A 26,525-nucleotide genomic window follows, 5' to 3' on the forward strand; every position below is an offset into this window, starting at 1 on the left:
ATGTAATGCTGGACCCTAGACTGGACCTGGGATTATAGGGCAGTGGGAGAACTTTACAGGACGTTGGGTCAGCTGACAAAACTGGAATACAAATGATAGATTCAAGTATATCAATGTTAAATTTACTTAAGTCAATAACTATACTGAAGCATTTCAGGGTAAAGGGCCATGTGTGTGTGTGTGTGTGTGTGTGTGTGTGTGTGTGTGTGTGTGTATGTGTGTGTGTGTGTGTGTGTGTGTGTGTGTGTGTATTATATATATACTTTTCAGGGTAAGGGCCATGGTGTGTGTGTGTGTGTGTGTGTGTGTATTATATTTATATATATACTTTTCCCAGTAAAAAGTTTAAAGAAAAATTAAGAGTTCTTGCCTACACTGAAGCTCTTGGCCATCTATTTTCTCTCCATGATACTCCAAATACAACACAGGAAGAGATGGTTGTGCCAAGTAACAAGAAAGCACAAAGATATTGTAACATGATCTTTTATCAGGGATTGAAGCCTACCAAAGCATTACATACCACCCATTCTCCAGTTTGTTGCAAAGACCAGCAAATACTGGATAACTCTAGCAGCTTCTAAATGTAATCATTTCCCCCTAATTTATCTCAACAGGGCAGTGATTCTAAACCCTTTTTTTAATCTCACCACTTTCAAACTATTTCGTACACAAAACAAGTCTTTCAGCTGGTCTCTTGGACAGGCACTATCAGTATCAATCAATTGAATTCAAGCTTTTGAACTAGGACATCTTAATATTTTAACCCGTGTCTAAGTAGCTGGGGAATGTGGTACTCAGGAAGCTGAATGACCTCAACATATATCCATAATGCCTCATCATCACTTGGAAATTGCTAGCAGAATTCCACAGAGCTAATGTCTATGACACCCTCAATGGTCCTGCCCTCCAATCTGCAGTATGCCATATTAATGATTTTCCCCCAAAGCGATGGAGGGAACTGTGCCCCAGTCCAAACATTTAGGACAGATTTTCGATAGGTCAGTCACTGAAGAGGGAACCAAAAAGATGGTAAACCAAAACTAAATTGTTCAGCTATGCTTCAGAATCAGGAAACACTACTTATCCACCATTCTCCAAAACAGCAAAGACGGAACATATGTATATTGTTAAGTCTTTTCTATCCTTCCCTGTCTATCATTTTATTATTTCCTCGATTCTTTTAGTAGCGACAGTCTCTGGGCTAGAATACTTATATACTATTTTCGGCTTTGGCTTTTTGTCCTAGATAGTCTTATTATTCACTTTTCCCCAAATTTCAATCAGTAATTTCATTTAGCAAATGTTTACCAAGAACCTACTGGACATAAGATGCTCAGCCAGACTTACTGGGTGGTACTCCAAAGAGGCAAAACTCCAGGTTGGTTGTCCTACAAATAATCCCCAAGAAAATGATATGAACACAATAAATACAATGAAATCTGCTTGCAGAAAAGCATAAGAAGCCAGAAATGAATTACGACCAACTGCAAAAAGGAACAAACTAGTCAAAGCACTAAAATTTAATGAGAAGATAATTTTTAAAGTGGACAAAATTGAAGGTGCATGTAACATTATCACAGATTTAAAATCATGCATATTCTCCATAAAACTTTTCAAATGCAGTTAAAAACACGCGCACACACACACACACACACACACACACAAAACCAAGCAATTATAAGTCCTCTGAAGCATGTAACTGTGATTAGCTGCTACTCTCAGCAATATAAAAATACTTTCACCACAATTACATTCCAGCCTGTAATGTAATTCAAAACAAACAAGTCAGAGACATCTCTCAAATGACAGAACCAACAAATACAGATGCTTTGCATCAAGGAAATGAATCTACCGAAGAAATGCAACTGAGGAGCAGCAGCCCCTCCAGGGCCTGGAGCTGAGCTTCTGGTGGAACGGCGAGGCCCCCTTCTGGGCAGAGGCACACAGTGCGCCCAGCGGGGCTGTGCAAAGCTGCCCTGTAGTCAGGAAGGTGAACTGGGGACTTCCTGCTGTGGATACCCTTTCCAGTGTTGTGTTCAAAGTTTTACATTTTAGATTTTAAATTTATTATATGGATTTTAAAAGAAATAACCGTTTGTTCCAGATTAAATTGACCATTATATTTTTCAGTCAGCATTCTCACCACCAAATGGCACCTATCCCCTTTACCCTGTGTTCTTTTTGCTTTTTGCCGTAACTCTTGTTGTCCTCCAATAAACTGTGTAATCTATCATATTCATCTCCCTTTGCTAGAATATAAGCTCCACGAGGGCGGGATAATTTGGTTTTTTGCTCAATAACAATTGTCCCATTTATGTCTTTATCTTTTAAGACTATTCATCTTCAAATAAGACATAAATAAGGTTTTATTATAGCAATATGCCATAATTTTTAAGTGACAACTCAAGCACTTGTTTTAAAAGTATGCATTTTCTCTAAATGCTTTATAAAAGCAAAGTCTTTTCTAAGGACCATATAATTATGATCTCTATATACACAACTTATATACAATTTAGAGAGAAGTCACAGCCACCAGTGCCCTGGGAGAACATCGTAGCTGCAAAAAATGAAGAATCTGACTCTGAAATGCCAGTCCTGGAGAAGGTGTTCTCAGGGTGGCAAACTGCCGTCCAGACACCCAGGTCCCTGGGTCTGGCCACACATTCTCTAAAAACTCAGCACTTGCCTGGACTGGGCACTTGTGGCTAGAAGGGTACACACTACTTGCTAATTTCTAAAACCTCAAACCTTAATTTTCCCCCATCTTAAAACAGGAATCAGCTTGTGGAAAAGCTAATAACTGTTTACAACTGTCAGACTTCTAAAAAGTGCTAATTTGTTCCCTTAACAGAGCAAATGATGAGAGACACCATTTTCCCGCAGATTAAAAACAATATATAAACATATGATTCAACGATGTCAACAGCTTTCAGTCTATGAATCTTGTCCAGGTCACTTTGGGTCACTTGGTTCTTTCATCAGAACATGTTCAAGATTTCTGACATTCCTTTTTCCGAACTTTCGATTTTGGCGCTGTGAAAAGAATAGAAAAGAAAAAGAAAGTGAAGAGGTAAGCTCATAGCAGACTCTCTTTGTATGGATTTAAGGGAAGTACATTATCTACAATAGAAAACTGACCATTTGGCTTGGGCAAAAGAGCGAGACTCCGTCTCAAAAAAAAAAAAAGAAAACTGACCATTTGGATTTTCTTGTTTGTAGAAGGTCTTTAACATTTCCACTGCTTCCTCAGCCCGATATCCAGGGATACACTGATGGAATGAGAAAGTTGAGAATAAACATAGGTCTATGAAAATGTGTGTTGTATCCCATAAAAACAACATATATGTACATGGTTATGTAACAGATTTCAGATGTTAATAAACTTTGGGGATATTAGTAACATGGGTAAGGAGGTACACTTCCAAAAGATGTTTGATATATAGCCTCAGTTAGGCATCATTCCCAATCAACTGTTATTCATCCATCAACTATTATAGAAGTTACCAGCTTTGTGATCTTGGGTTAGGCACTTAGACTCTCCATGCCTTATTTATAAAATGCTGGCAATAATAGCACTTATTTCAGATGGATTTTGTGAGGATTAAGTGAGATAATACCTGTTAAATACCAGGCACATCATAAGTGCTCATTAAGCATTAGTTATTTTTATCTGCTCCTATTTACTAGTGGCCCATTAAGCATTCCATGCTATAGAGCTAGGGTTGGCAAATTATACTTGGTGGACTAAATCCATTCCATAGTTGAGAATTGTGAGATAAGAATGGTTTTTATATCTTAAAAGCTTTGTTAAAGAAAAAAAAAAGACTAGGTGACAGAGACATAAGTGGCTCACAAAGGGTGAAATATTTACTAGCTAACCCTTTGCAGAAAAAGTTTATCAACCCTTGCTACAGAGGATTTTAAAAAATACAATTCAGCTTGTTCTATCTTTAGCATCTAACTGGAGAAAAGAAATCATAACATGTGAAAGAATAAGAAATTGTGATATCAGTAAGGAGTGTTAACCGTATGAAATATTACCTGAAGAACATGAAACTTGAACTTGCCTTAGAGATAGAGAATATTTAAAGAGGCTAAGCAGAGCATTTCGGGGAAAGGGCAAGAAGAAGCCTGGATTGTGTGTGAGGAAATCAGCTGATAGACGAGGAGGTGACTATTAAGGAAGCATAAGGAAAGAAAGACAAAAAATGGGGTAAAAAATATGTACGGCTTTGAAAGCTTGTCAGAAGAGTTTGGACTTAAAACCATGCACCCTTCTGAAGTGCAAGAAGTGACACAATGAGCATCTGGAAGGAAGGAGCCAGAAAGCACAGGCACAGAGGACAGGAAGAGCAGCTACTGTGAGATGCTGTTCAGAACGAACCTCCCATTCTCCTGTGTCTTCAGTCTGCCCTTGCCTGGGCCTCCGACACCTGCATAAACCTTCACCATAACAAATAACCTTCTGTCCACCCTGTCCCATCAAAGGCTGACACCCTGCTCCTGCCTTCACTCCTCAGTGGCCTCATCTTCACTGGCTTGAGTTCCCAGCACTTCACTGAGTCTGCCCTCTCAAAAAAACCCCAAGTCCCTACTGACCAAAACACTGGCCTCCTTTCAGATTCCTCAACTCTGCAGTCCTGGAGGCAACTGGCCACACCTGCTCTGTCTGACCGCTCTTGCCTCCCTTGGCTTCTCAGCGTTTCATCATCCTAACCACTGCCAGCCAGTCCTGTCACAGCTGCCCCCTGCTTCCTGCTGTGTTAATTGCTGGAGCTCCCCAGAGGTCCCCCTCCACTCCACTCGCACACTCAGAGCCCTCTCCTCTTACGTGGGATGAGAGCAGTGGTTCTCAACCATGGCTGCTCAGGAGAACCGCTTGGAACTCTCTGGAAACACAGTACTGTTGGCCCCCTGCCTTCTGATTCAGATGGTCTGGGGCAGGGACTGAGCAGAGTCAGGCGCAGAAGCCTCCAGGTGATTCTAACAGGCAGTCAGGGATGAGAACCGCTGAGTTACAGGCCTCGAAGGAAACTGCACCGCTCTAACACACCGAGATAATTTATTATTTATATTTTCAAGTATCCATTATAGCAACAAATTTGTGGCGTTAATAAAAAGCACACATTCATAATAAATTTTTTTTGTTTTTGAGACAGAGTCTCATTCTGTCACCCAGGCTGGAGTGCAGTGGCGCAATCTCGGCTCACTCAATGCGAGCTCCGCCTCGTGGGTTCACGCCATTCTCCTGCCTCAGCCTCCCAGGTAGCTGGGATCACAGATGCCCGCCACCACGGCCGGCTAATTTTTTGTATTTTTAGTAGGGACGGGGTTTCACCGTGTTAGCCAGGATGGTCTCGATCTCCTGACCTCATGATCTGCCCGCCTTGGCCTCCCGAAGTGCTGGGATTACAGGCGTGAGCCACTGCACCCGGCCATAAAATAAAAATTCTAAAAAACAGAACAGGTGTTATAATTAATCACCATCTTCTTTGAAAAGAATAGTTCTGTAGGCCTCTACAAATTTTAATGCTGCTTATAATATAGTATGAAAAGAATCTGTAATTCTGCAGTAAGAAACAGTATCCCACCTCCCAATCACCTGCTGCCTCCTAAGACCAGACGAATAAAAAAAAAGAATACCCAGCATTCAGAGCCTGGGCCACCACTGTTTTCCTTAGAATCTAAAAGCACCTTTAAAAAAAACCATAATTTGGCATTCAGCCTGGAGATACGGCTGTAAGCCACAGGCATTGATTTGCAGCTGAGCCGATGTGGCTAGGTATACACACTGCAAATGAACTTGTTTTGGTTCTGCTGCATCGACTACAAAGATGTGTGAGAAAGGACTGTGTTTGTGCCCTCATATCACTGACATGTTGGAGAGAAATATTCCACCCATGTCTGACATCAAAACACTCATCTTTGTTCTGCCCAGAAACTGAAAAATTATTTAGATCATTCTTATAAAGGAAATATGGAGTCAGCAATTCATTTGCAAAGAGTTATGTAAGCAAAATTTGAGCTACTAATAGAAGTGATTGGAAAAATCAAATCACTTTCTGAATGTCTTTAATGATCAAACCAATTGTATCCTTTACTCTCCATCATTGCATTAGAATTTCTTTTCTGATGTAATGTTAAACAGCATCTATTCTCAAATGTGCAGAAGTTGATAGGAAAGCTAATGTTGAGCTAGAAAACTCAAGAACGTTTTAAAAACTCGTTCTCAGTGAGACTCAGCCAAATTTAGTCCTTCGTAGGTCCTTAAAGTATTCTAGGAACCCCTGAGGTTTTTGAAGTGAACTGCCCAGCCATATCCAGCATCTGTTAAAGCTTTTTCTTTTTAAAGCATAATACTTTTACATTAACCTTACATCTTAGAGAGAAAAACAATCAAACCAATTAATGAAAGTAGGGGTATAGTCACAGGCCAAACTCTGAAATACAAATTCCTTTTGTTCATAGTCTGACCCATAAAAACTCTGGGAGAAGTGGCAAGATTAAAGGGAAAGGAGAATTTCTAGGAGACTAAAGACATGGATTCTTAAGTCTGGGGGAAATTTCAACATTAAAAAGACAGAAAAAAAACACATGAAAATACAGTGATTGCTAGATACTAAAATTAGGATGTGGCAATCAAGCAAAATGATTAAATTTGTGCAAAAATATTGTGTGTGCTGTAAATAGTCTCTAGCGTCACTGACACAGGCCAAGCATCACCAAACTTGGTAGAGCATACAGCTGGTAACGTTCATTGAATAAAAACTCCAACAGCGAGTGTCTTCAGGCATACCTAACGGTGTCGGTGAAGAGTGTTCGGAGTCAGCTGGGAAGGGTGGACTCTCCTTCAGGAGGGAGTCTGTTAATGAAGAGAGGTAGGCACTCATCTAGAAACTCTTCCCTGTCATCTTATACTGAGGCATAAATGAACTCCACCAGAGGCCCTGAGATCCAAGATGTCTGATTCTATCATAGTTTCTTTGTATACTGGCCACACACTAGTTATTCACAAGCCCATAAAGAGATGAAAATAATTAGCAAGAAAGAAAAAGCATAAGCAGTTTGTATTACCTGAAATGGTCTCCCAGTGTTTGGTAGGTCAGCAGAGGCAATATTTAGAACAGAGCCACAACCACCAAATCGTTCATTCTGACAGCCATATACAACCAGTGGGATTTATAAGACAGAATTAAGGTCATGCATAGAATGTACAGTTCAAGTATGTATCGTGACAAAACCAGAGTAGGTTTATACTAGCCATCCTGGAGAGGAAAGCTCATGCTACTCTTCAAAACAGTGAAGCTTAGGATTCATCTTATAAACCATACAATCCAGTTACACAGAAGAAAAGGGGTTAAAGTATTGAGAAATTGACATTTAACAACTGCAAACAGAATGAAAACTGAGTATGTGTTTGCTTAATGTTCACAGTTCAGGGCTCTCTCTGCTCTTTCCTAAATCACTTTTTCAGAATCATTAGGGAGTCAGAGCCAGAAAGGATGCAGAAATTTAATCCAGGGATTTTCACCTTTTAAAAATAACAGATTCTTCCCTGTTCTTGCCCCAAATAAAATATAACCTGTACCCTAATACAAAATAGACTAAAGCTTAGCCACTCTGTAAGGCAGGATGAGGAGAGAATTCTAAGTTGCCCATAACAACCCTTTTATAGAGACTGTACATTTTATCATACCCCAAAACCTCTGTATTATTTTTAAAGTGTTAAAATTATCCATCCATACATAGTAAAATAAGTACATAAAAATTAAGGAACTAAAAAACTGAGTTTTTCAATTTTCAAATAATTTTTTAAAAAGATCTTTAGAAGTCCCTACAGAGTCTCTGCACTATTTAAGTTGCTTAATCCATGCGAGACAATCCAAAGAGCTGTAACTTTACTCATTTTCCATTTACAATTAGAATATCATAAAGGATTTACTTCTTATTTACTTTTTACTGATAATGTTTGATACATTGTAATAGGTATTCATGGCAAACAAACCAACAGATAAACAGAGAAAAAAAATTTAAGTCACTCATAATCCATTATCCAAAGGCAAAACTTAGCTGCATATTCTTTAGGACTTTTCCTTTGCAAACTGTTTTATAATCCACTTCAACTTAATTTATGATTTATCTTTATATAACTGTTAAAGACAGTTCTAATATTTTCTTTCTCTAGATTATTTGTTTAATCATTCTATGTTTATTGATATGAAAAGAAACAGGTCATTTTACTATTTAAAAAGCTTTCCTTTTTTTGGCTAAGAGACACTATATTTTACAAGGTGTTTCCTAAGTCTGTGTTTTCATATTTTGGAAAACAGGCTACATGTTTGGCCACTCTCTTGTTCACACGAATGGTACAATACATTAACTCATGAAGTCAAAGGATACTCATCAGGCGGAGAGCAGCTGCACACATAATGCACGGCTCCACAGTGACATATAACACAGTGTGTTCAAATACTTCAGAGGGACTCTTGCCACTTTGAAGACACCAATCGAGGACCTGATCGATGGCCACCATTTCTGCATGTCGAGTAGCCTGAAAAGAGAAAGGGGCTTGCACTGATGCTGTTTGCTTCATGTGACTACTATTTTACAAATATACAAAAACTAAGTATAAAATATGCGCCTATCCTTTCTGCCAATATTTTAATGAATACAGTTTCAAGACACCCTTAGTAGTGGACAACGTATTCCCCAATTCAAGTACCATAACCTCGCTTGCGAAAGATATTTAATCAGAGATGCCATAGGAATCATGCTGTATTTTTAGTTAAGTACCTAAGTACCTTAGGGGAAACTCTTTCAATTAAAATGCCATGGAGAAGGTAAGTCTAAAAAACAAAGAAAAAAAGATAAAGTCTGTGGTTTCTGAATATTTCAGGGGAAGCAAAATTTTCATAAGCTTGTGCTCTAGTTTCAAATATATGTTCAAGGCTGTCACTGATCTCACTCCAAGCAAATCTACATTAAGTTTACTGGAATGTCATCTCTCACACTTTTGGGGAATGAGGTTTTATATACCGGAAGACTCTAGAGAAGTAGAGATTTGGTATTGGTTTCAGACACTTCATGGGAAGCAGTAGAGGATAGGAGAAATCACATAGCATGTGGAACTGACTACATTTAAATTTGAATCTTGACAGAGACATTACTAATTATGTGGACTTAGGCAAGTAACTTAACTTCTGTAAGTCTAGGATTCCCCGTATGTAAAACGGTATACACTGGTATCTACACTTATAAACCTTATAAATCTGAATTACATGAAGCATGGTGCCACATAATACTACACATGTACTCTACTAGCTCTTGTCTCCTTTTCTTTCTCCCTTACTAAAACAGCTTAAAGTGAATCATAGATTCTATATGGAATAATTATTTATAATATTCATGACAATAGCATTTATCAATAATTTACACTGAGTATTAACTATGCACAAGCCACTGGGCTAAATAAATTCTGTGTAGGATAAAAAGTCTCTGTCCTCAACAAGCATAAAATCTGGTGGGGCTCATTTACCTGTGAGATAGGGCAGGGTATGAAAAGTGCTAGCACAGTGGCCCAAGATGCCACGGAAGCTAGAGGCAGATGGGAGCAGAGCTGGCCAAGGGGCTACATGGGTGAATCACAGAATTAATTACCAGAGATGGAAGGTACTTTAGAGAAGAGGTTCCCAAACCTGGCTGCACACCAAAACTAAGTGGAGAGTTTAAAAAAAAAAAAAAGGTTTCCCCAACTTAGGTGCTTTCAAAAAATCAGATTTAGAATTATGGAATCAAATCTCCCTATTGCTCTCAATAAACAATTGCTGAACTCAATCATCTCAGTCATTACTTTTATTACTAAGTCATCCCTTTTATTACTAAATCATCTCTTTTATTACTAAAGAAAAAGAAGCTAAGCAAAGCTGGCATGTGTTAATCACATACAGCTGGGAGAGGAGGTGGTGGTGGCGACTGGGTGGTGGTGGTGGTATCAGATCCAAAAGTAGAACTCAGGTCTTCTCATTTGGGGTCAAGAGTCTTTCTATGCTGTAGTTAGAGAGTAATCTTCTTTATGATACGGAATAACAAGATAAACCCAGGTTAATTTCAGCATACAGAAGAAACCCCGGTCACTGGATGGGGTTAGATGGGTATTGTTAGGACATTCAAAGTTCTCATCTTAAGACATCATACACAAAATGCAAATTGGAAAATTTGACCACAATTTAAAATAAAGAATTCTACTCCTAAATAAGTATCTATACATTCATTAATTGCTGTATTATGTTTATTACTTATCTCATATGTTTTAATATCCCCTTAATAACTGCTTTGTGATTCAACATGAATGTAATTAAAACATTTTTAAAAATTCTTCAAAACGTTTTTTCAAAAAAAATTTTTGTATGTTTTACAGTATTTTAAATTGATATTTAAAATTATGTCATTTTTCAACAAACATCAGCTAATTGTTTGCAGAGGTATGTGTACATGCTTCTGTTTTTTCTAACTGAAAAGGTAACGGCTAATTTAAAAATGACTACCCTGACAGTTAAATAATATTTCTCAGTGTTATAATGGTAATTATTTTAACATTGCTTGAAATTATTGTACATGCGAGTTAAAATTAAAAGACTGTATATATTTGAATATTGTTACATGATTTATATGAAAGAAAACTGTCTGGAAGAATATGGCAAAATTTTAATAGTTCTGCATAGAGAAATGAGAATAGAACTGCTTCTACTTTCTGTATTTGAAATTTTAAAAAGGTATTTCAAAATGAGCATTTAAACAACAAAGAAGGGCCTGACAGTGGCTGAACACCCCCAGCAGACGTATGATGCCAAGAACATGATGGCTGCCTATGACCCCCAGTATGACCTCTACCCAACAGAGGCTGCCATTTTCAGGGGCTGCATGTCCATGACGGAGGTAGAGGAGAAAATGCTTAATGTCCAAACCAAGAACAGCAGCTACTTTGCTGACTGGATCCCCTACAATGGGAAAACAGCTTTCTGGGACATCCCATCCCCAAGGCTAAAAATGTCCACCACTTTCATCAGTAACAACACGGCCATCCAGGAGCTGCTCAGGCACGTCTCAGAACAGTTCACAGCCATGTTCACGTGCAAGGCCTTCCTGCACTGGTACACGGGCGAGGGCAAGAATGAGATGGAATTCACTGAGGCCAAGAGCAACATGAATGACCTGGTATCAGAGCACCAACAGTATCAGGATGCCACTGTTGAGGAGGAGGGAGAGTTTGAGGAGTGGACTGAGGAAATGGGGGCCTAGAGCCTTCTGTTACTGGGTTAAGGGTGGGGGCGGTATGAATTCTTCATTTACCCACAATGTGTTCTGTGATAGCCATGTCTGTGTGGGCACTTGCTGTTCTTGCTGTGTGTTCACCTCTATTAAAGCATTTCCATAGTAAAAAAATAAAAAAAAAATAAAAATAAAAAGTATGAACTTACATATATTCATGCTTCTCACTTATTACAGGGTAAATTTAAAACTGATTCATTAAAAAGTTGTCTTTTTCAAGAATTCAAAGGACAAAGAATTTTGTGAAATACTATATTTTTATTTAAATGCCTTTTTTCTTTCTAATTCTACACTTCGATCTACTATTTTTCATAAGCAAATTGATAAAAAAAGTTTTTTTGGGGGGCTGACATATTAACTACAGATTTTCTATGCAGTGAACATGGTTATATATAAATCTGAATTGTCCAACTACTTTGTCGGAACAGTTCCTACTGATTGGAACTGCTGGGGCGAAGTATTTGCAAAATCTACATTTTGAGTAAATTTCCTATTATCAATGTAAGCTTTCCCAGTGTTTGAATGTTTCCCATTCCCTAAAACTGTTCAAACATTAGATATCAGTATTTTTAATCACTGATAATGTAATGTTACAAAGAAATTGCTTTTTTCTTCTGTTAAAGTTAAGTTAGATCATCTTCATGTAGCCTTATTGGTTGTTATTTCATTTTCCTCTGTTCCTTTTATTTTCACTTCCCTTGTAATATTAGTCTCTTTGTTACTGATTTCTAAGAGCTCATTTCTGATTAAAGATGTGAACATTTTGTCAAGCATTGCAAATGAAATACCATGTTTATTCCTGTTTATTTTACTGTGGTGTTTTATTTTTTTGGTTGTACAGAAGTTATGTATTAAAATATAATCCTGTTCTATTTTATGGCTAAAAATAAAAAATACATGATTTGTGAATCTGGATTCCTATTTTACATGTGTTTTGCTAAATATCAGTTTTCTTTTCAATAGATGTGATTGATGGATGAACTAGTTCCCATAGCACTGGTATCAACACCAGCTTATTCTCTGGCTCCCAAAATCACATGACAAGATAAAGGTCTGTGTGAATGGCATTACAGGTATAAGTGATCTTTGAGTCCACCTAGGAATTTCTGTAATCATAAAATTTGGTAGTTTACTTATACTTCCCAAGTATACTTATCATGACACACTGTTGTGATACCACGTTTAAGAAGCATTGCCTTGAACCATGAACTTCCCAACCTAACCACAATAAAAGTCATATAAGCTATTAAAATGTACATGCTACATATAGCTACAGAGGCAGCTGGTGTTGAAGACCCTATTTTGTTGAATTATCTGATAAAGAAATAGCTTCCTTTATATAATCCTCATATCTCCCTCCAAAGCTATACATTGAGGATACTTGTTTAATTTACTAGGATGAAAATATTATTTAAAGGTACTAAAAAAGGAATGCATTATGAGTTAAATTGACCTATTTTGTAAAATGAAAATTTCATATATTAGATTGGCTTAAAGTAGAGACAGACTTGTTTCTTTCATGCTGACATTCTCATGAAATAAAATCCCCTCTTGGGTTTCACTCAAGCATTAGAGTAAAACTCTATGAAACAGAAAATTATTCACTAACATTTTATGGCTTCATTAAATTGTTCTGAATTTTCCACAATAAAAAAATCAACATGTATCACTTTCAAAATCAGGAAGAAAATGATACTGAAAAAGAGAGACGTTAAGAAAAGCTACCCACCACTGGCAGCTACGGGACTATATTCAGTCTCACCTTCACACCAACTGTGGTAAACTCTCTCTAGTACACCCATCACTACTGTATGTTTGCAATTATACTGCCCAACTCACATACATTTTTGGTTTGGTTAACTTCATTTCTCCCCTTCCCTACAACTTCATTGTTGTAGACCATAAGGCAGCCAACAGGAACTTCAGTATTTTCGAGGGCTTCTTTGGCCTGAAACACAAAGTGGAAAATGTAAGATGTAATACTCCATACTTGAAAAGAGTATAGGAAAGAAAGAGATGCAGCATGAACAAGATATACGTGTACAAAGACTGAAACAAAGAAGTGCAGCTTTCCCTTTTCTGGAATATAGTTCCATTACAGTATTTAGTGCCTGTGTTCTGTGTTGTGTCCATGTTAAGGGAGACTCAAAAAAAATCCCCTTGATAGGTCCAGAGCCTCTGATTTCTTCTTATTGGAAACAGATGCGATCAAAGGAGCCTGTGACTGACCACTGTTCTTAAAGTGCCAGGGTCTATGTGTCTTTTCAGAGATAGAATACATATTTGCAAAAAGGTACGGGAATAAATAACACTTATAAATCCTTTATTACAATCCTTTCCTCATTGAAATTCCTTTGCTTCTCTAAAAATTATAGAAATTATCCTCTAGAGTCCCAATAGCTAAAGGTAACCAGACTAGATGTCGCCCTGTCCCACAATTTCTACTCTACGTGAGACAATAAGAGTTTAGAAGTACTCTATGTAAAATGGCACAATCATTATGAAAAGCGTTGTGGAAATGTCTTTAAAAAGTAAACATACACACAGTCTATAAAAAAATTCCACTCCTAAGTATTTAAAAGAAGGGAATATGTGTCTACAAAAAAAAAAAAAAAAGAAGAAAGCAAGCTTAAAAAAGAACCAAAACCTTGAAAAAGAATGTTAATAGCCAAAACCTGAAACTGCACAGGTGGCCATCAACAAGAAAATGGATAAACAAACTGTGTCCTATTCATATAATGGAATACTAGTCGGCAATAAAAAGGAACTACCGATACTGTAACAACATGGATGAGCCTCATAGACATGCTAAGTAAAGGAAGTCACACACAAAAGCACACATACTATATGATTCCTTTTGCACAAAGTACCAGAATAGAGAAAACTAAACTACAATGACAGAAACTGGAACAGTGGTTGCTTCATGGAGGAGGATGTGCAGATTGATTGGGGAGGCACACAAAAAAATTTTCTGAGGTGGTGAAAACTTTCTGGATCTTGATAAAGACATGGATTACAGAGATGTTTGCATTATTCAAAACAGATTGAAGGATACATTTACAACCTGTGCATCTCACTGTATATAAAGTACACCTCAACTGAAAAAAATCAATGAGAAAAACAAGTGTAGGAACACTTCCATGACTACCATCCCAGGAATGGCAAATCAATTATTATATTCTCAAAGTTCCCTTTATCACAGGCCATTCATTTTTCTTCTTGCCCCATGATAGCAGCTCTGGGCCCTAGGAAAATTAACTCTACCTTCAGGTGGAGAGCTTAAGCAGGCAGCTTATGCCTCAGTAGAACCTGATACTGCCTCTGAGAGTCAGAATAAGGGAAGCGTACTACCCTTGGACTAGTGTACATTCGTTCCCATCTCAATGCAGTCGAAAGAATATAACTGCTGTACAGCTGTTTCCGGAAAGGCAAGGTATTCCTTACTGTGGCAGCCCTGAAGAGGCTTTGGAAGACTTGATTCTCACTTAAGTGCAGGTACTTATACACATCATAGGGCATATAAAGTACAAAGTTGAAGGCATTGTTAAAACAGTGTCTTCTGTCTCCTGCACTAGTCTCTTACTCCCAGTTCTACTTTATTTAACTAGTGACAACTTCCTATCATAAGGCATACAGGATTTCCTCAGTTACTCCCACCATGCTCAACAGACACTTATTCTTCATGTGGCCATTACAGGAAAAAGGAGAAGCCCACAGCAGGAGCAAACTGGGCCTCTCTTTTCTCCATCTGGTTGGTGGGTCAGAGATGGGGCATGGAGAGATGTGAGAAGACAGTATCTGATGCAATAATACTGCATTCAGGACTGTTGTATGAACTATCCACAGGCTGGTTGTGTCCCAGTTCTGTGATAGTGGTTAAAGCATGTCCAGTTTATGCAAGTTCGAAAGGCTTGAAGAGTCCCGAGGTTTGGTTAATATAGACAAATGCAGCATAGGCTACTATAGAGAAGAAAGCCAGGAAGAAGACGGACAGTTAAGGAGAATGGAAATGCCATGTGTAGCTATGGCAATTATTATACTAAGAATTTTATTTAAGGTAAGTGTAGAATTACACAGAGATCCAGGTACACAGAAGAGACAAATCATTTATTCATGCAAAAAATATTTGTTGAGGATCTTGAGATGGAGAGATTATCCCAAATCCAGGTGGGCCCTAAATGTAATCACAAATGTCCTCCTAAGAGAGATGTCTGACACAGAAGGCAAGAGGCAAAGTGATAATGGAAGGAGAGAGAGAGAGATTTGAAAATGCTGCACTGCTGGCTTTGAAGATGGAGGAATGGGTCATAAATGTCACTTCAGTACCTGGAAAAGGCAGGCTTCCAGAAGTTATTCGGCCCTGCCAAAACTTTGATTGGGGCTCGCTAAAATTTCAGACTTCTGGCCTCCAGAACTATAAGAGAATAAACTTGTGTTGTTTTTAGCCACCATGTTTGTGATAATTTGTTACAGCAGCCATAGGAAACTAATACATGCAGCAAAGATGAAGAAAAACATGCTAAAATGGGAAAACAAACACTTACAAACCACATCTCTGGCAACACTCTAGTATCTAGACTATATAAATGACTCTTAAAACTCAACAGTAAAATAATAATCCCATTAGAAAAAGACTGTTTTCATCCATTTGTGCTGCGATAAAGGAATACCTGAGGCTGGGTAGTTTATAAAGAGAAGAAGTTGATTTGGCTCACAGTTCTCCAGACTGTACAAGAAGTATGGTATCAGCATCTGCTTCTGGTGAGGGCCTCAGAAAGCTTCCACTCATGGCAGAAGGCAATGGGAGCAGGCATCACACAGTAAGAGAAGAAGAAAGAAAGGAGGGGATGGTATATTCTCATGATAATGATATAGTGAGAACTTGCTACTATAAAAATGATTTATGAGGCATCTTCCCCATGATCCAAACTTCCCACCAAGCCCTGCTACTAATACCAGGGATTCCATTTCAACATGAAATTTGGAGGCGACAAATATCCAAACTATATGAGAAGGCAAAAGACAGACATTTCACCAAAGAAGATAATACAGATAGCAAATAAGTACACGAAAAGATGTTTTCACATCATTAGCCGGTAGAGAAATGTGAACTAAAACCACAATGAGATATCACTACACACCCATCAGCATGACTAAAGTGAAACGTAAAAACAACAGCAAATGCTGGCAAGGCTGTGGAGAAATGATATTACTCATATACTGCTGGTCGGAATATAAAATGGTACAGCCACACTGGAAAATAGTTTGGCAGTTTCTTAAAAAGCTAAACATGCATTTAACACATGACCCAACAATTCCACTCTTGGGCATTTATCTCAGAGAAATGAAAACCTATGCTCAGACAATGTATGTCTGTGTGCACAAATGTTCATAACAGCTTTATTCATAATAGCCAAAAAGTGGAAACAACTCAAATGCCCTTCAGTGGGTGAACTGCTAAACAAACTATGGTACACCTATACCATGGGACGCAACGCAGCAATAACAAAGAATGAACTATCGATAATCTCAACAACTTGGATAGATCTCATGGGAATCATGCTGAATGGAGAAAGCCAAGCCCAATGGTTACAGATTCATGTACATAACATTTTTGAATTATAAAATTATAGAGACAGAGAACAGATTGAAGCTGCAGCTATAAAGAGGTAGCACAAGGGAGCCATGTGGTAATGAAACAGTTCCAGTGGTGGTTATATAAAGTTACACATGACAAAATTTCATAGGCATGCATATACACACACACACACACGTACAAATAAAACTGATGACATCTTAATAAGCTCTGCAGTTTTCCCAATGCATTTTTCCTGGTTTTGATACTGAACTATAGCTATGCAAGATGTTACCACTGAAAGACACTAGATACTTGGGCCCTCCCAGTATATTATTATTATAATTTCTCATGAACTTATAATATTTCAAAATGAAAGTTAAAAGATCAAAAAGGATTTTGCAATGGAGATTAAAAAGAGATGTTTAGTGAGTTTAGAGAAACATTTGGTGTTACGGACAATCCCAGAAAAACACTAGGCCAAGAAGGAAGGGTGGTCAAGTGTGTCTAATTCAGAGAGGCAGCGGCAATTCAGGTGGAATGGTGGAGATGAAAACCAGTAGCTTGAACAGTGACTTATCTAAGAGGTTAAATTTTTAACTCCAGCTGTACTTTCCCCAACAAACCTCTTAAGAGAGCTAATGTTTTGTCTACATCTCAAGTATTCTGGTTCTGAGAGCTTGAAAATAAGAGCTTACAATTTATTGAAAGCTTACTTTGATCCAGGACTAATTTAAGCATTTTATGAGTATTAATTCATTTCATTTACAAGCCTATAATGACCTTCTCCATTTTACAGATGAGGAAACTGAGGCATAGGGAGATTATATATATCACTAGCGCATGTGAGAGAGCTGGGACTAGGGCATAGACAACCTGGCTCCACTTATTCATTTGTTCAACAAACATTTGTGGAGCACCTACCAAGGGCCAGATTCCAGGGCTCTCTGCCACTGTTCTGCCTCTAACTTCTACTTTAGTAACCACAGACACTTCACTCATCAGCTGCTTAATCAGGGTTTGAGTTTAGAGTGAATCAAGGGGCCAAATGAGAGAGAACAGTTGGCAAGAGAGTGAGACATGGAAATTTTAAGGATAAAAAAATGGCAAGAGGAGTTCAAGGCTGTAGTGAGCTATGATCATGCCACTACACTCCAGCCTGGGTAACACAGCGAGACCCCATCTCTAAAAAAAGTAAAAAATAGGCTGAGCACAGTGGCTCATGCCTGTAATCCCAGCACTTTAGGAGGCTGAGGCAGGTGGACCATCTTAGGTCAGGAGTTTGAGACCAGCCTGGCCAACATTGTGAAACCCTATCTGTACTAAAAATACAAAAATTAGCCGGGCATGGTGATGGGTGCCTGTAATCCCAGCTACTCGGGAGGCTGAGGCATGAGAATCGCTTGAACCCAGGAGGCGGAGGTTGCAGTGAGCCGAGATTGTGCCATTGCATTCCAGCCTGGGTGACAAAGTGAGACTCTGTCTTAAAAAAAAAAAAAAAAAAAAGGTTAAAAAAAACCAAAACTGTAAGAGAATAAACAAATGGAGGCCATGTGATCAAGATTTTCTGTAAAAATGTCTCCTGAAGAGCTCTACATTGGCTATGCGGGCCATTTCAAACCTGCAGAAGAGAATGCAGGGCCGAGTGGAAAGGACGTGAGTGGGATGGGAGATGAGATTCCATGTTGCCTACAAGTTCTGTCTTGTTCACCTGGAGACAGCACCCACGCCACCATGTTACTGGGTTTATGCCTTCCATTCCTTCCTTTGGATTTTTCTCTTTTTCCTTCTAGCAAATTTATTTCATTTTACTCCTCTCAATATTATCTTCATGTTTATTTTGAGTAACACATTTTTTTTTCCTGAAATGCCTTCCATTGCTGTCCGAAACAGAGAGCATATATGAGCGATCGGAATATTTTAAAAGGACAAATAACGTCATTGTTGAGGAATGGCCGAGCCTGCCATGCTGAGGATGAGTGGGTAAGCAACTGGAATGGTAGACAGGGGAGGGGGCGGTGAGAATAACACAAAGCCCCATGGAAGTGAGTTGAGGGAACTCCTTTGCAACAATTAACACATAGATTTGCTTCACTAACAAGTTCACAATAGATTTAATTAACCTGGAAATCAATTTCACCCCATACCCATATCATACTTTCAAACACTCCCAGCAACTCTACTGTCAAGTCTGATCACTTCTTCACAAATGCAAAAAAGCTCAGGCAAAATGGGTCTGAAATTAGTGCAGGTAGCTTTGAATTTAACCTTTCTTGCCCTTTTGAGGGGGAAAGACCAAGGTCAGGTACTATTTAAAAATGGCTGCTAGGTCTTGCGTAAAGTAACAAATGATCAACCTTCAAACTTAAAGAATAAAATCTCTGTTCTTCCCACCCAGACACTGGTCTCTATTTTGTCTTTGAATATAATTTCTTTTTTTTTCTCTAGTCAGGGCCTGCCCAGTTACAGATAATGAAAGCATCTAGATGGAAGAGACTTTGCAGTTTATTATTTTCTCCAAAGACATTACTACTATAAACTGCTTTCTAGTGATGTCATGATAAAAGGGGGAGAGATGGAAACAGACCTTGTTTGCACAGAGTCTGATGAGTCCTTAAAGAAATATTTCCTATAAAGACAAAAAATTAGGGGGAACAAATAAGTTACCCAGAACAACTCTCAGGTAGAACATCATCCTGTTCAAAAAGTTAAACTATATAACTGTTTCTGCTAATTACTCTCTTCTGAGTGATTACTCTCTGAGTAATTAGCAGAAACAGTTATATAGTTTAACTTTGGGGGTTTAAAAAGTGATGATGTTTTTATTTCATCAACTTTAAATTCTTCAATATGGCACTGAAGGTCTCCCAACTATCACCCATCCTCCCATTGGCCAACCGAACCAACCTAACTTTTCATTATTCATTTAGGTTATTAACCTTTTCAGAGCAGAAATCCCCTTTTAGACTCTGATGAAAGTTACGGACTGTCTCACTTGAAAAAGGCACACGCACATAATATTTTATATATAGTTTCAGGGTTCATAGATCCCCCTAAACCTGAGCCCGAGGTTAGGGAGCCCTGTTCTAGATAGATAGCTAGATCTCCTTCTAACCCAAAACAAAGTTCTTGATTTCTTTGTACATGACAGTATCTTTGCTTGGATCAACCTTTCCTTTCCACCAGCCACATCCTTTTGGTCCCTTAAAATTTAGAAGGAATTCTATCATTTACCTCAACGGACGTGTTGAAGGACCTTGCCAGCTGTTATCTGACAGCACTTTATATCTGTCTCTTGTGGTCTTTGGACATGTTACTTACCAACCTTTTCATCTGTGCTTGGCTTAATTTCATCAATTAAACAGTATGTTCCTGGAAGGCAAGCACTAGATCCAGGCACTATGAAGCTTCTCTTCCTCACCTCTGCAGCCTATGCACCCAGCACAAGGTCTAACACATAGCAAAAACTTAATCATACCACATTTGTTGAAATGGTGTCTGTGGTGTTTGCTTTCTTTTCGAATTTCCCTCAGAGCCTAGCATAATGTTACATTAATACCAACTGCCCCAAAAATGCATACTACAAAAAAATACAATTGACTTTTTTCTAGAAAACTTGTAACATTTTTTCTATATATATATACACACATAGTCAATCTTTCTTTTTTCCTAATTATAAAGTAAGATGTGTTCAAGGTGGAGAACTTAGGGATTAAAAAAAAAAACAAAAAAACAAAAACAAAAAAAAAAAAACCTCATGTATCAAAAAAAAAAAAAAAAACCCCACTAAGAATCCCAATACCCCAAAATATAATCCCTGTTATTCTGAAGCAATGGAGGTTTTTTCTGTTTTTTCCTATGCCCTGCATACACATATTCACAGTTTTTAAAAAGTCAAACAGATTTACACTATATATACAGTTCAGCAGTCTGCCTTTTTCATTTAGAAATGTATTGTTAACCTTTCCCTATATTGGGTAATATTTTTTCATCACATGATTTTGTAAAGGTTGTACAGTATTTCTCCTTATGAACATATCTGATTCAACCAACTAGTCTCCTATTATTTGACATTTAAGTGATTCAAATTCTTCACTATTATAAACAAGTGAAGAACTTCTCTTATATAAATATTTATATCGCATCCTTGTAATTTATTCCTAGAAACAGCTGTAAAATACAAAGAGCTCCTACAGTGCAATTTTTTAAATCAAACTATTATAAAATTGGGCAAAGTATATGCCTCGGCAATTCACAGAAGAAAAAAATCTAAATGTTCCATTAAATTACACAGTAGATACACAGTATTCAGGTAAGGAAACTGAAAAGGAAGAAAGAGAGCAGAGGATATGTTGGCAAGCAGTGAGCTACCTAACACCAAGAGGCAGGCCAGGCCAGTATTTAACAGCAGATGACAGGGCTCAAGTCACAGCCCCATCCTTCCCAGCTCTCTAACTTTGGGGAAGTTACTGAACTTTCTCAGCTTCAATATCCCATCTGAAAATGAGGACGATAATAATACTCACCTGATAGGGCTGCTGTGGGGCTTATGACATGGCCCACATGAAAACATTGTGCATAGCATAGTATCTGGAACACACCAAGAGTGCAACACTATTACTTAGTCATACTTTTTTTTTCCAAGCCTATCTTTAGAATGCTATGCTGAACATGCTATGATGATTAAAACGATAACCTACGATGATGCTATGCTTAGATCTCAGAAAGAAACCTGCCATGAAAAATAATGGTTTTATTAAAAAGCAGTAAAGTTGATAACCGTATATGCTATCCAACAGATCCTTTTGTAGTGATGGAAATGTCCTTTGATCTGTACTGTCCAATACGGTAGCCGGTGGTCATATGTGGCTGCTGACTACTTGAAATGTGGTTAATACAACTGAGGAGCTGGATTTTATTTTATTTCACCTTAATTAATTTAAACTTAAATAGACACGTGGTTAGTGGGTACGATATTAGGCATCATGGTTTTAGAAGGCAATACAGGAATATCTATATAATTTCAAAGCACATACATCCTTTGTCCCATTTTGGGTAGTCACTCCATAGCAACAGAAATACCGTGAGGTAGGGAGGAGTGACTAATATATTAAGACTACCAAAAAAAACTGCTGATAATCAAAAAGAGAATATATAATTCCATTTATGCAAAAGTACATATGGCTGTTTACATATGGACAGAGAGATATGGAAGGATGCTCCCAAAATACTAATAGTATTATCTCTAATAATAGGACTTTTAGGTAGTTTTTACATAATTTGTTAACTGTTCTATATAGTTTGAATTTTTTGTGACCATGAATTATTTACATAACTGGAAAAAGAAAACATTAAAATATTTTCACTTTGGAAAAAAAAAAAAAGGCATTACTGGATCAAAGGATAAGCTCACTTTTAAGGCCTTTTATATCTACCTAGCCGAATTGTCCTAATAAAAGGGTGTTCTACGCTTTTACACTGTTGGTGGGACTGTAAACTAGTTCAACCATTGTGGAAGACAGTTTGGCAATTCCTCAAGGATCTAGAACTAGAAATGCCATTTGACCCAGGCATCCCATTACTGAGCATATACCCAAAGGATTATAAATCATGCTGCTATAAAGACACATGCACAAGTATGTTTATTGAGGCACTATTCACAATAGCAAAGACTTGGAACCAACCCAAATGTCCATCAATGATAGACTGGATTAAGAAAATGTGGCACATATACACCATGGAATACTATGCAGCCATAAAAAAGGATGAGTTCATCCTTTTCATTTGTAGGGACATGGATGAAGCTGTTAACCATCATTCTGAGCAAACTATCACAAGGACAGAAAACCAAACACCGCATGTTCTCACTCATAGGTGGGAATTGAACAATGAGAACACTTGGACACAGGGTGGGGAACATCACACACCGGGGCCTGTCATGGGGTTGGGGGAGAGGGGAGGGATAGCATTAGGAGATATACCTAATGTAAATGACGAGTTAATGCGTGCAGCACACCAACATGGCACATGTATACATATGTAACAAACCTGCACATTGTGCACATGTACCCTAGAACTTAAAGTATAATAATTTTAAAAAAGTAAATTAAACTTAAAACTTTCAACTTTGGCTTAACTAGAGTTAACTTTACCAGCATATTAAATAAAAACTGTAATATACATGTTACATACAAAAAAAAAGGGTGTTCTAAATTCAGCTCCTCCCAACCAACAAACACCCCAAACATGCACACCCTTATTATCACCAAGCATTAAAATTGCTTTCACTTTTGCCAATTTAACAGGTGAAAAATTGTGTATCATTTTAATTTGAATTTCATTAATAGTGAAATTGTGTATTCATTTATTTGCTGGCTACTCGTCACTTCTTTTAGAAATACCATGTTCAGGTGAAGTGTGGTGACTCACACCTGTAATCCCAGCACTTTGGGAGGCTGAGGTGGGACAACTGCCTGGGCCCAGGAGTTCAAGACCAGCTTGGGCAACACAGAGAGAGCCTGTCTAAACCAAAAAAAAAATCTTCTAAAAATAAAAAGAAATTTTAAAAACAAATATATTCATCGCCTTTGACTTTTTCAGTATTAGCATATACATCTTTCCTTTTACTTCGGAAAGTACTTAGATTTATATAAATTATATGTTACAGTTATTAAACCTGTCCTTTTATATATGTTGCAAATATTTTCCTTCTTTGTATTTCCTTTACTTTGTATCTTTTTTTTTTTCTTTTTTGAGACAGGGTCTGGCTCTGTCTCCCAGGTTGGAGTACAGTGGTACAGACACGGCTCACTGCAGCCTCAATCTCCCAGGGCTCAAGCAATCCTCCTGCCTCAGCCTCCTGAGTAGCTGGGACTACAGGCACATGCCACCATGCCCTACTAATTTTTAAATTTTTATTTAGTAGTGACAGGGTCTATGTTGCCCAGGCTGTTCTTCAACTTTTGGGATCAAGAGATCCTCTTGCTTCTGCCTTCCAAAGTTTTGGGATTACAGGCATGAGCCACTGCATCTGGCCATGCTACTTTGTATCTTTTTAAACATGTAGATGTTTTCAAAGAATTTCTAGACCTCTCTGGCTTTGACAATTTTTGTCTCTTAATTGTATTATAAATACCTAGGGATGTGATTTCTCAGTTTACGTCCTCCTACACAGGATTAAGGAGGCAGCTGCTTCTTGGGTTCTGGCATATACATGTTTCTTCAAGGTCTTAAAGGAAAAAAAGTACTTGTTAGGAGGGCTACATGTCACTAGGCAACAGAAACTTTTCAGCTTCATTATAATCCTATAGGACCACAGCCGTATATGTGGTCCTATAAGATTATAATGGAGCTGAAAAGTGCTAGCGAGCTTTTTAACTGGGATAAAAGTTTGTTTGTAAACGTATGTAAATATATTTACATGTGCTAGCCCAGGGTCAACTTAAAAGGTAGCAAAAGTGTTTAGCCCAGAAGTCTACATAGAAACTAGTGTTGTCTACCTCCATACCACCCTGAATGTCCCCCGATCTCGGAAGCTAAGCAGGGTCAGGCCTGGTTAGTACTTGGGACAACAGGGCTAAGGTGAGTAGATTTAATGCTCCAGGATAACGACCTTTACTGACAGGTCATTGTGTGGCACGTGGCTGTATGTACAGTTATTAAAATGTAAATACATACATTTACAAACAAACTTTTTTCCCAGTTAAGAATCTCGCTAGCACACGCCATTCTGTTGAAAGCCCCCTTTATTTCGCAGTCCTGAAGGGAGTGAGGGAAGGAAGTAAAAGGGCAGAGGAAATAACGAATGAATGCGAGACGCCGATTGTACAGGGACTTGTTTCCATACTGCTCTCTACCAGAAACGTTCTCAGTTTCCTTCCTTCTGCTGGACATGTTCCAAGGGCCAAAACCTCAAATAATGTGACTTTGTAGATTGGAGAGTGTGTAACCACAGAAAGGAAAGGGAGGCAGCACGTGCCAGCCGGCGACAGAATGTTAAGTCTGCAGCATAGTCCACCGCAATGAAACAAATAATTTCTGTATTTCCTCCCCTTCCTTCGCCCAGAGCCACTGTGAGAATGGGCTACAGAAAGTTTCGAGGCAGTAAAGCCAGTTGTTCACCCAGAACATCTGACTGCCATAAAAATTATGGTGACGAGAAAGAACGTTTGCTCAAATGCCGGGGTCGGATTGAGGGCTAGAGAAAGGTCCCACCCCGCAGCATCCACCTCCCGGGCTCCTCACCATGTGCATTGCCTCCTCCATCCACTTTTCGGTCTCCTCTGCCGACACCGAGCACGCGCCGCCTGTAGCTGGCTTGGGTGCCGCCTTCGCCTCCATACCCGGCCACCACTCAGCGACAGAGGCCGCGGCGGAGGAGGAGCGCGGGCAGCGGAACGCGGCAGGCCCGGGACCCCGTTTCCTGGGGAGTCGAATGAAAAGGCACTCGGGAGCTATTTCTGAACGGACTTGGGCGTGTCGGACCAGTGAGCGGCGGCGGCTGCGCGGCGGCAGCGGCAGAAAGCGTAGCGGCTTTGCTGTAGTCCACGCCCCCTTGCCGCTCCGGTGACAGTCTCCGCGGAAAGTCACGTTTGTGATTTCGGGAGAGCACAGAGTGGGACGACGGCGCTCTTGCTGGGTCATCTGGGCCAGGTGACGAAGAAACAGTTTCCCGGTGAAGCAGCCCCTCACCCCTAGTCAGCCCACACCCCTAGGGCCTAAAGATGCTGAGGTCTGTATGGAATTTTCTGAAACGCCACAAAAAGAAATGCATCTTCCTGGGCACGGTCCTTGGAGGTGGGTGACAGCGTGCTTGAAAGGGGGCATTGGGAGAAGGGGGTGGGAGAGGTGACTTTTTCTAAAATAAGGACAGGCCGGGAGATCCTAGTCTGGGATATGTAGAGGAGATTCGATCAACCGTGGGATGAAAAGGGAGGTGGCCAACCTCCAGGGTTCTCCCATCTCTGCAGTTGAGAAATGCCTCTGTGCCCTTTGCCCTGTCACCGACTCTTAACTCTATTTCTCACCTATCCTTTTTTCTCACGGACCTTTGGAGAACTCGTCACAGTTTAAGTTTCTGTTTCAAGGCACCATTCTCTTACAGGAACTTTTTTAAAAAAATTCTGCTTTCCTTTGAGATTTTTCATTTCTGTTTGGCACTCTTGATACTTTGGCTCTCACCATTCTCAGGAGTTTAATAATAATCTAGGGAAGTTACCTATAGGCTGTACTTCGGGTGGTGGTTAAAGTCGATTTGAATTTTTGAAAACAGCGCAGTTGTCCTAAAGGACTGAAAGATGTGGATTAGATAAAGAAAAACAAATCAATATTTTAGCTCTGTTTCTGCCATTTTAGAATACAAACTATGGCAGTAAGAAAAATGCTTGAGGGATGTTGTGCAATCTTCCTCAGGATCTTCAAGGTTGGGATCATCGTAATCTAGCTGACATAACTGAGTTGCACAGGCCCAGAGGAGATTTAGAAACAGATGAGATAAAAATCTTGAGACGCTTTTTCCTCATACAATGCTCATGTGGTAATATTCAGGGATTTGAAGGAGGGAATAAAAGCTTTGTGAATTATATGAAAAGGACATCTAGGAACTATAAAAGAGGGAATTTGT

The 26,525-nt window shown here is 38.8% G+C and overlaps 2 protein-coding genes across 5 annotated transcripts in view; one reads left to right on the forward strand and one right to left on the reverse strand.

The window, feature by feature from the left end:
• Positions 1–1,505: 1,505 nt before the first annotated feature.
• Positions 1,506–25,304, reverse strand: ADAT2 (adenosine deaminase tRNA specific 2). Of its 3 annotated transcripts, XM_054490422.2 has the most exons (7): positions 25,148–25,263; positions 21,430–21,493; positions 13,172–13,276; positions 8,401–8,551; positions 7,075–7,181; positions 3,197–3,269; positions 1,506–3,033 (listed from the first exon to the last, which is right to left on the reverse strand). In XM_054490422.2, the coding sequence occupies exons 3-7, from the start codon at positions 13,229–13,231 to the stop codon at positions 2,990–2,992; spliced, it is 435 nt and encodes a 144-aa protein (XP_054346397.1). In that variant the 5' UTR covers positions 13,232–13,276; positions 21,430–21,493; positions 25,148–25,263; the 3' UTR covers positions 1,506–2,989. The 3 variants fall into 3 exon arrangements, with proteins under 3 accessions (XP_054346397.1, XP_054346396.2, XP_063522751.1); XM_054490421.2 differs by lacking the exon at positions 21,430–21,493 and having other exon boundaries at positions 25,148–25,301; XM_063666681.1 differs by lacking the exons at positions 1,506–3,033; positions 3,197–3,269; positions 21,430–21,493 and adding an exon at positions 3,278–5,451 and having other exon boundaries at positions 25,148–25,304.
• PEX3 (peroxisomal biogenesis factor 3) overlaps positions 25,236–26,525 on the forward strand; it is a 39,573-nt gene continuing 38,283 nt past the window's right edge. The window contains exon 1 of one of the 2 annotated variants that reach the window (XM_054490419.2): positions 25,236–25,699. In XM_054490419.2, the coding sequence (XP_054346394.1) occupies positions 25,627–25,699 (73 nt within the window). In that variant the 5' untranslated portion in view covers positions 25,236–25,626. The remainder of the gene's footprint in view (positions 25,700–26,525) is intronic. The other variant, XM_054490420.2, reaches the window with a different exon arrangement.

Source organism: Pongo pygmaeus, chromosome 5, assembly GCF_028885625.2.
Source record: "Pongo pygmaeus isolate AG05252 chromosome 5, NHGRI_mPonPyg2-v2.0_pri, whole genome shotgun sequence".
In the NCBI taxonomy this organism is placed as follows: domain Eukaryota; kingdom Metazoa; phylum Chordata; class Mammalia; order Primates; family Hominidae; genus Pongo; species Pongo pygmaeus.

Excerpts from the sequence above, each read along its gene's own strand:
- ADAT2 (XM_054490421.2), bottom strand. The coding sequence starts at position 25,243 with ATGGAGGCGAAGGCGGCACCCAAGCCAGCTACAGGCGGCGCGTGCTCG. Across the intron at positions 3,270-7,074 it reads ACACTGGGAGACCATTTCAG|TGTATCCCTGGATATCGGGC; the intron begins GTAATACAAACT and ends TCATTCCATCAG. Across the intron at positions 3,034-3,196 it reads CAAACAAGAAAATCCAAATG|CGCCAAAATCGAAAGTTCGG; the intron begins GTCAGTTTTCTT and ends TTCTTTTCACAG.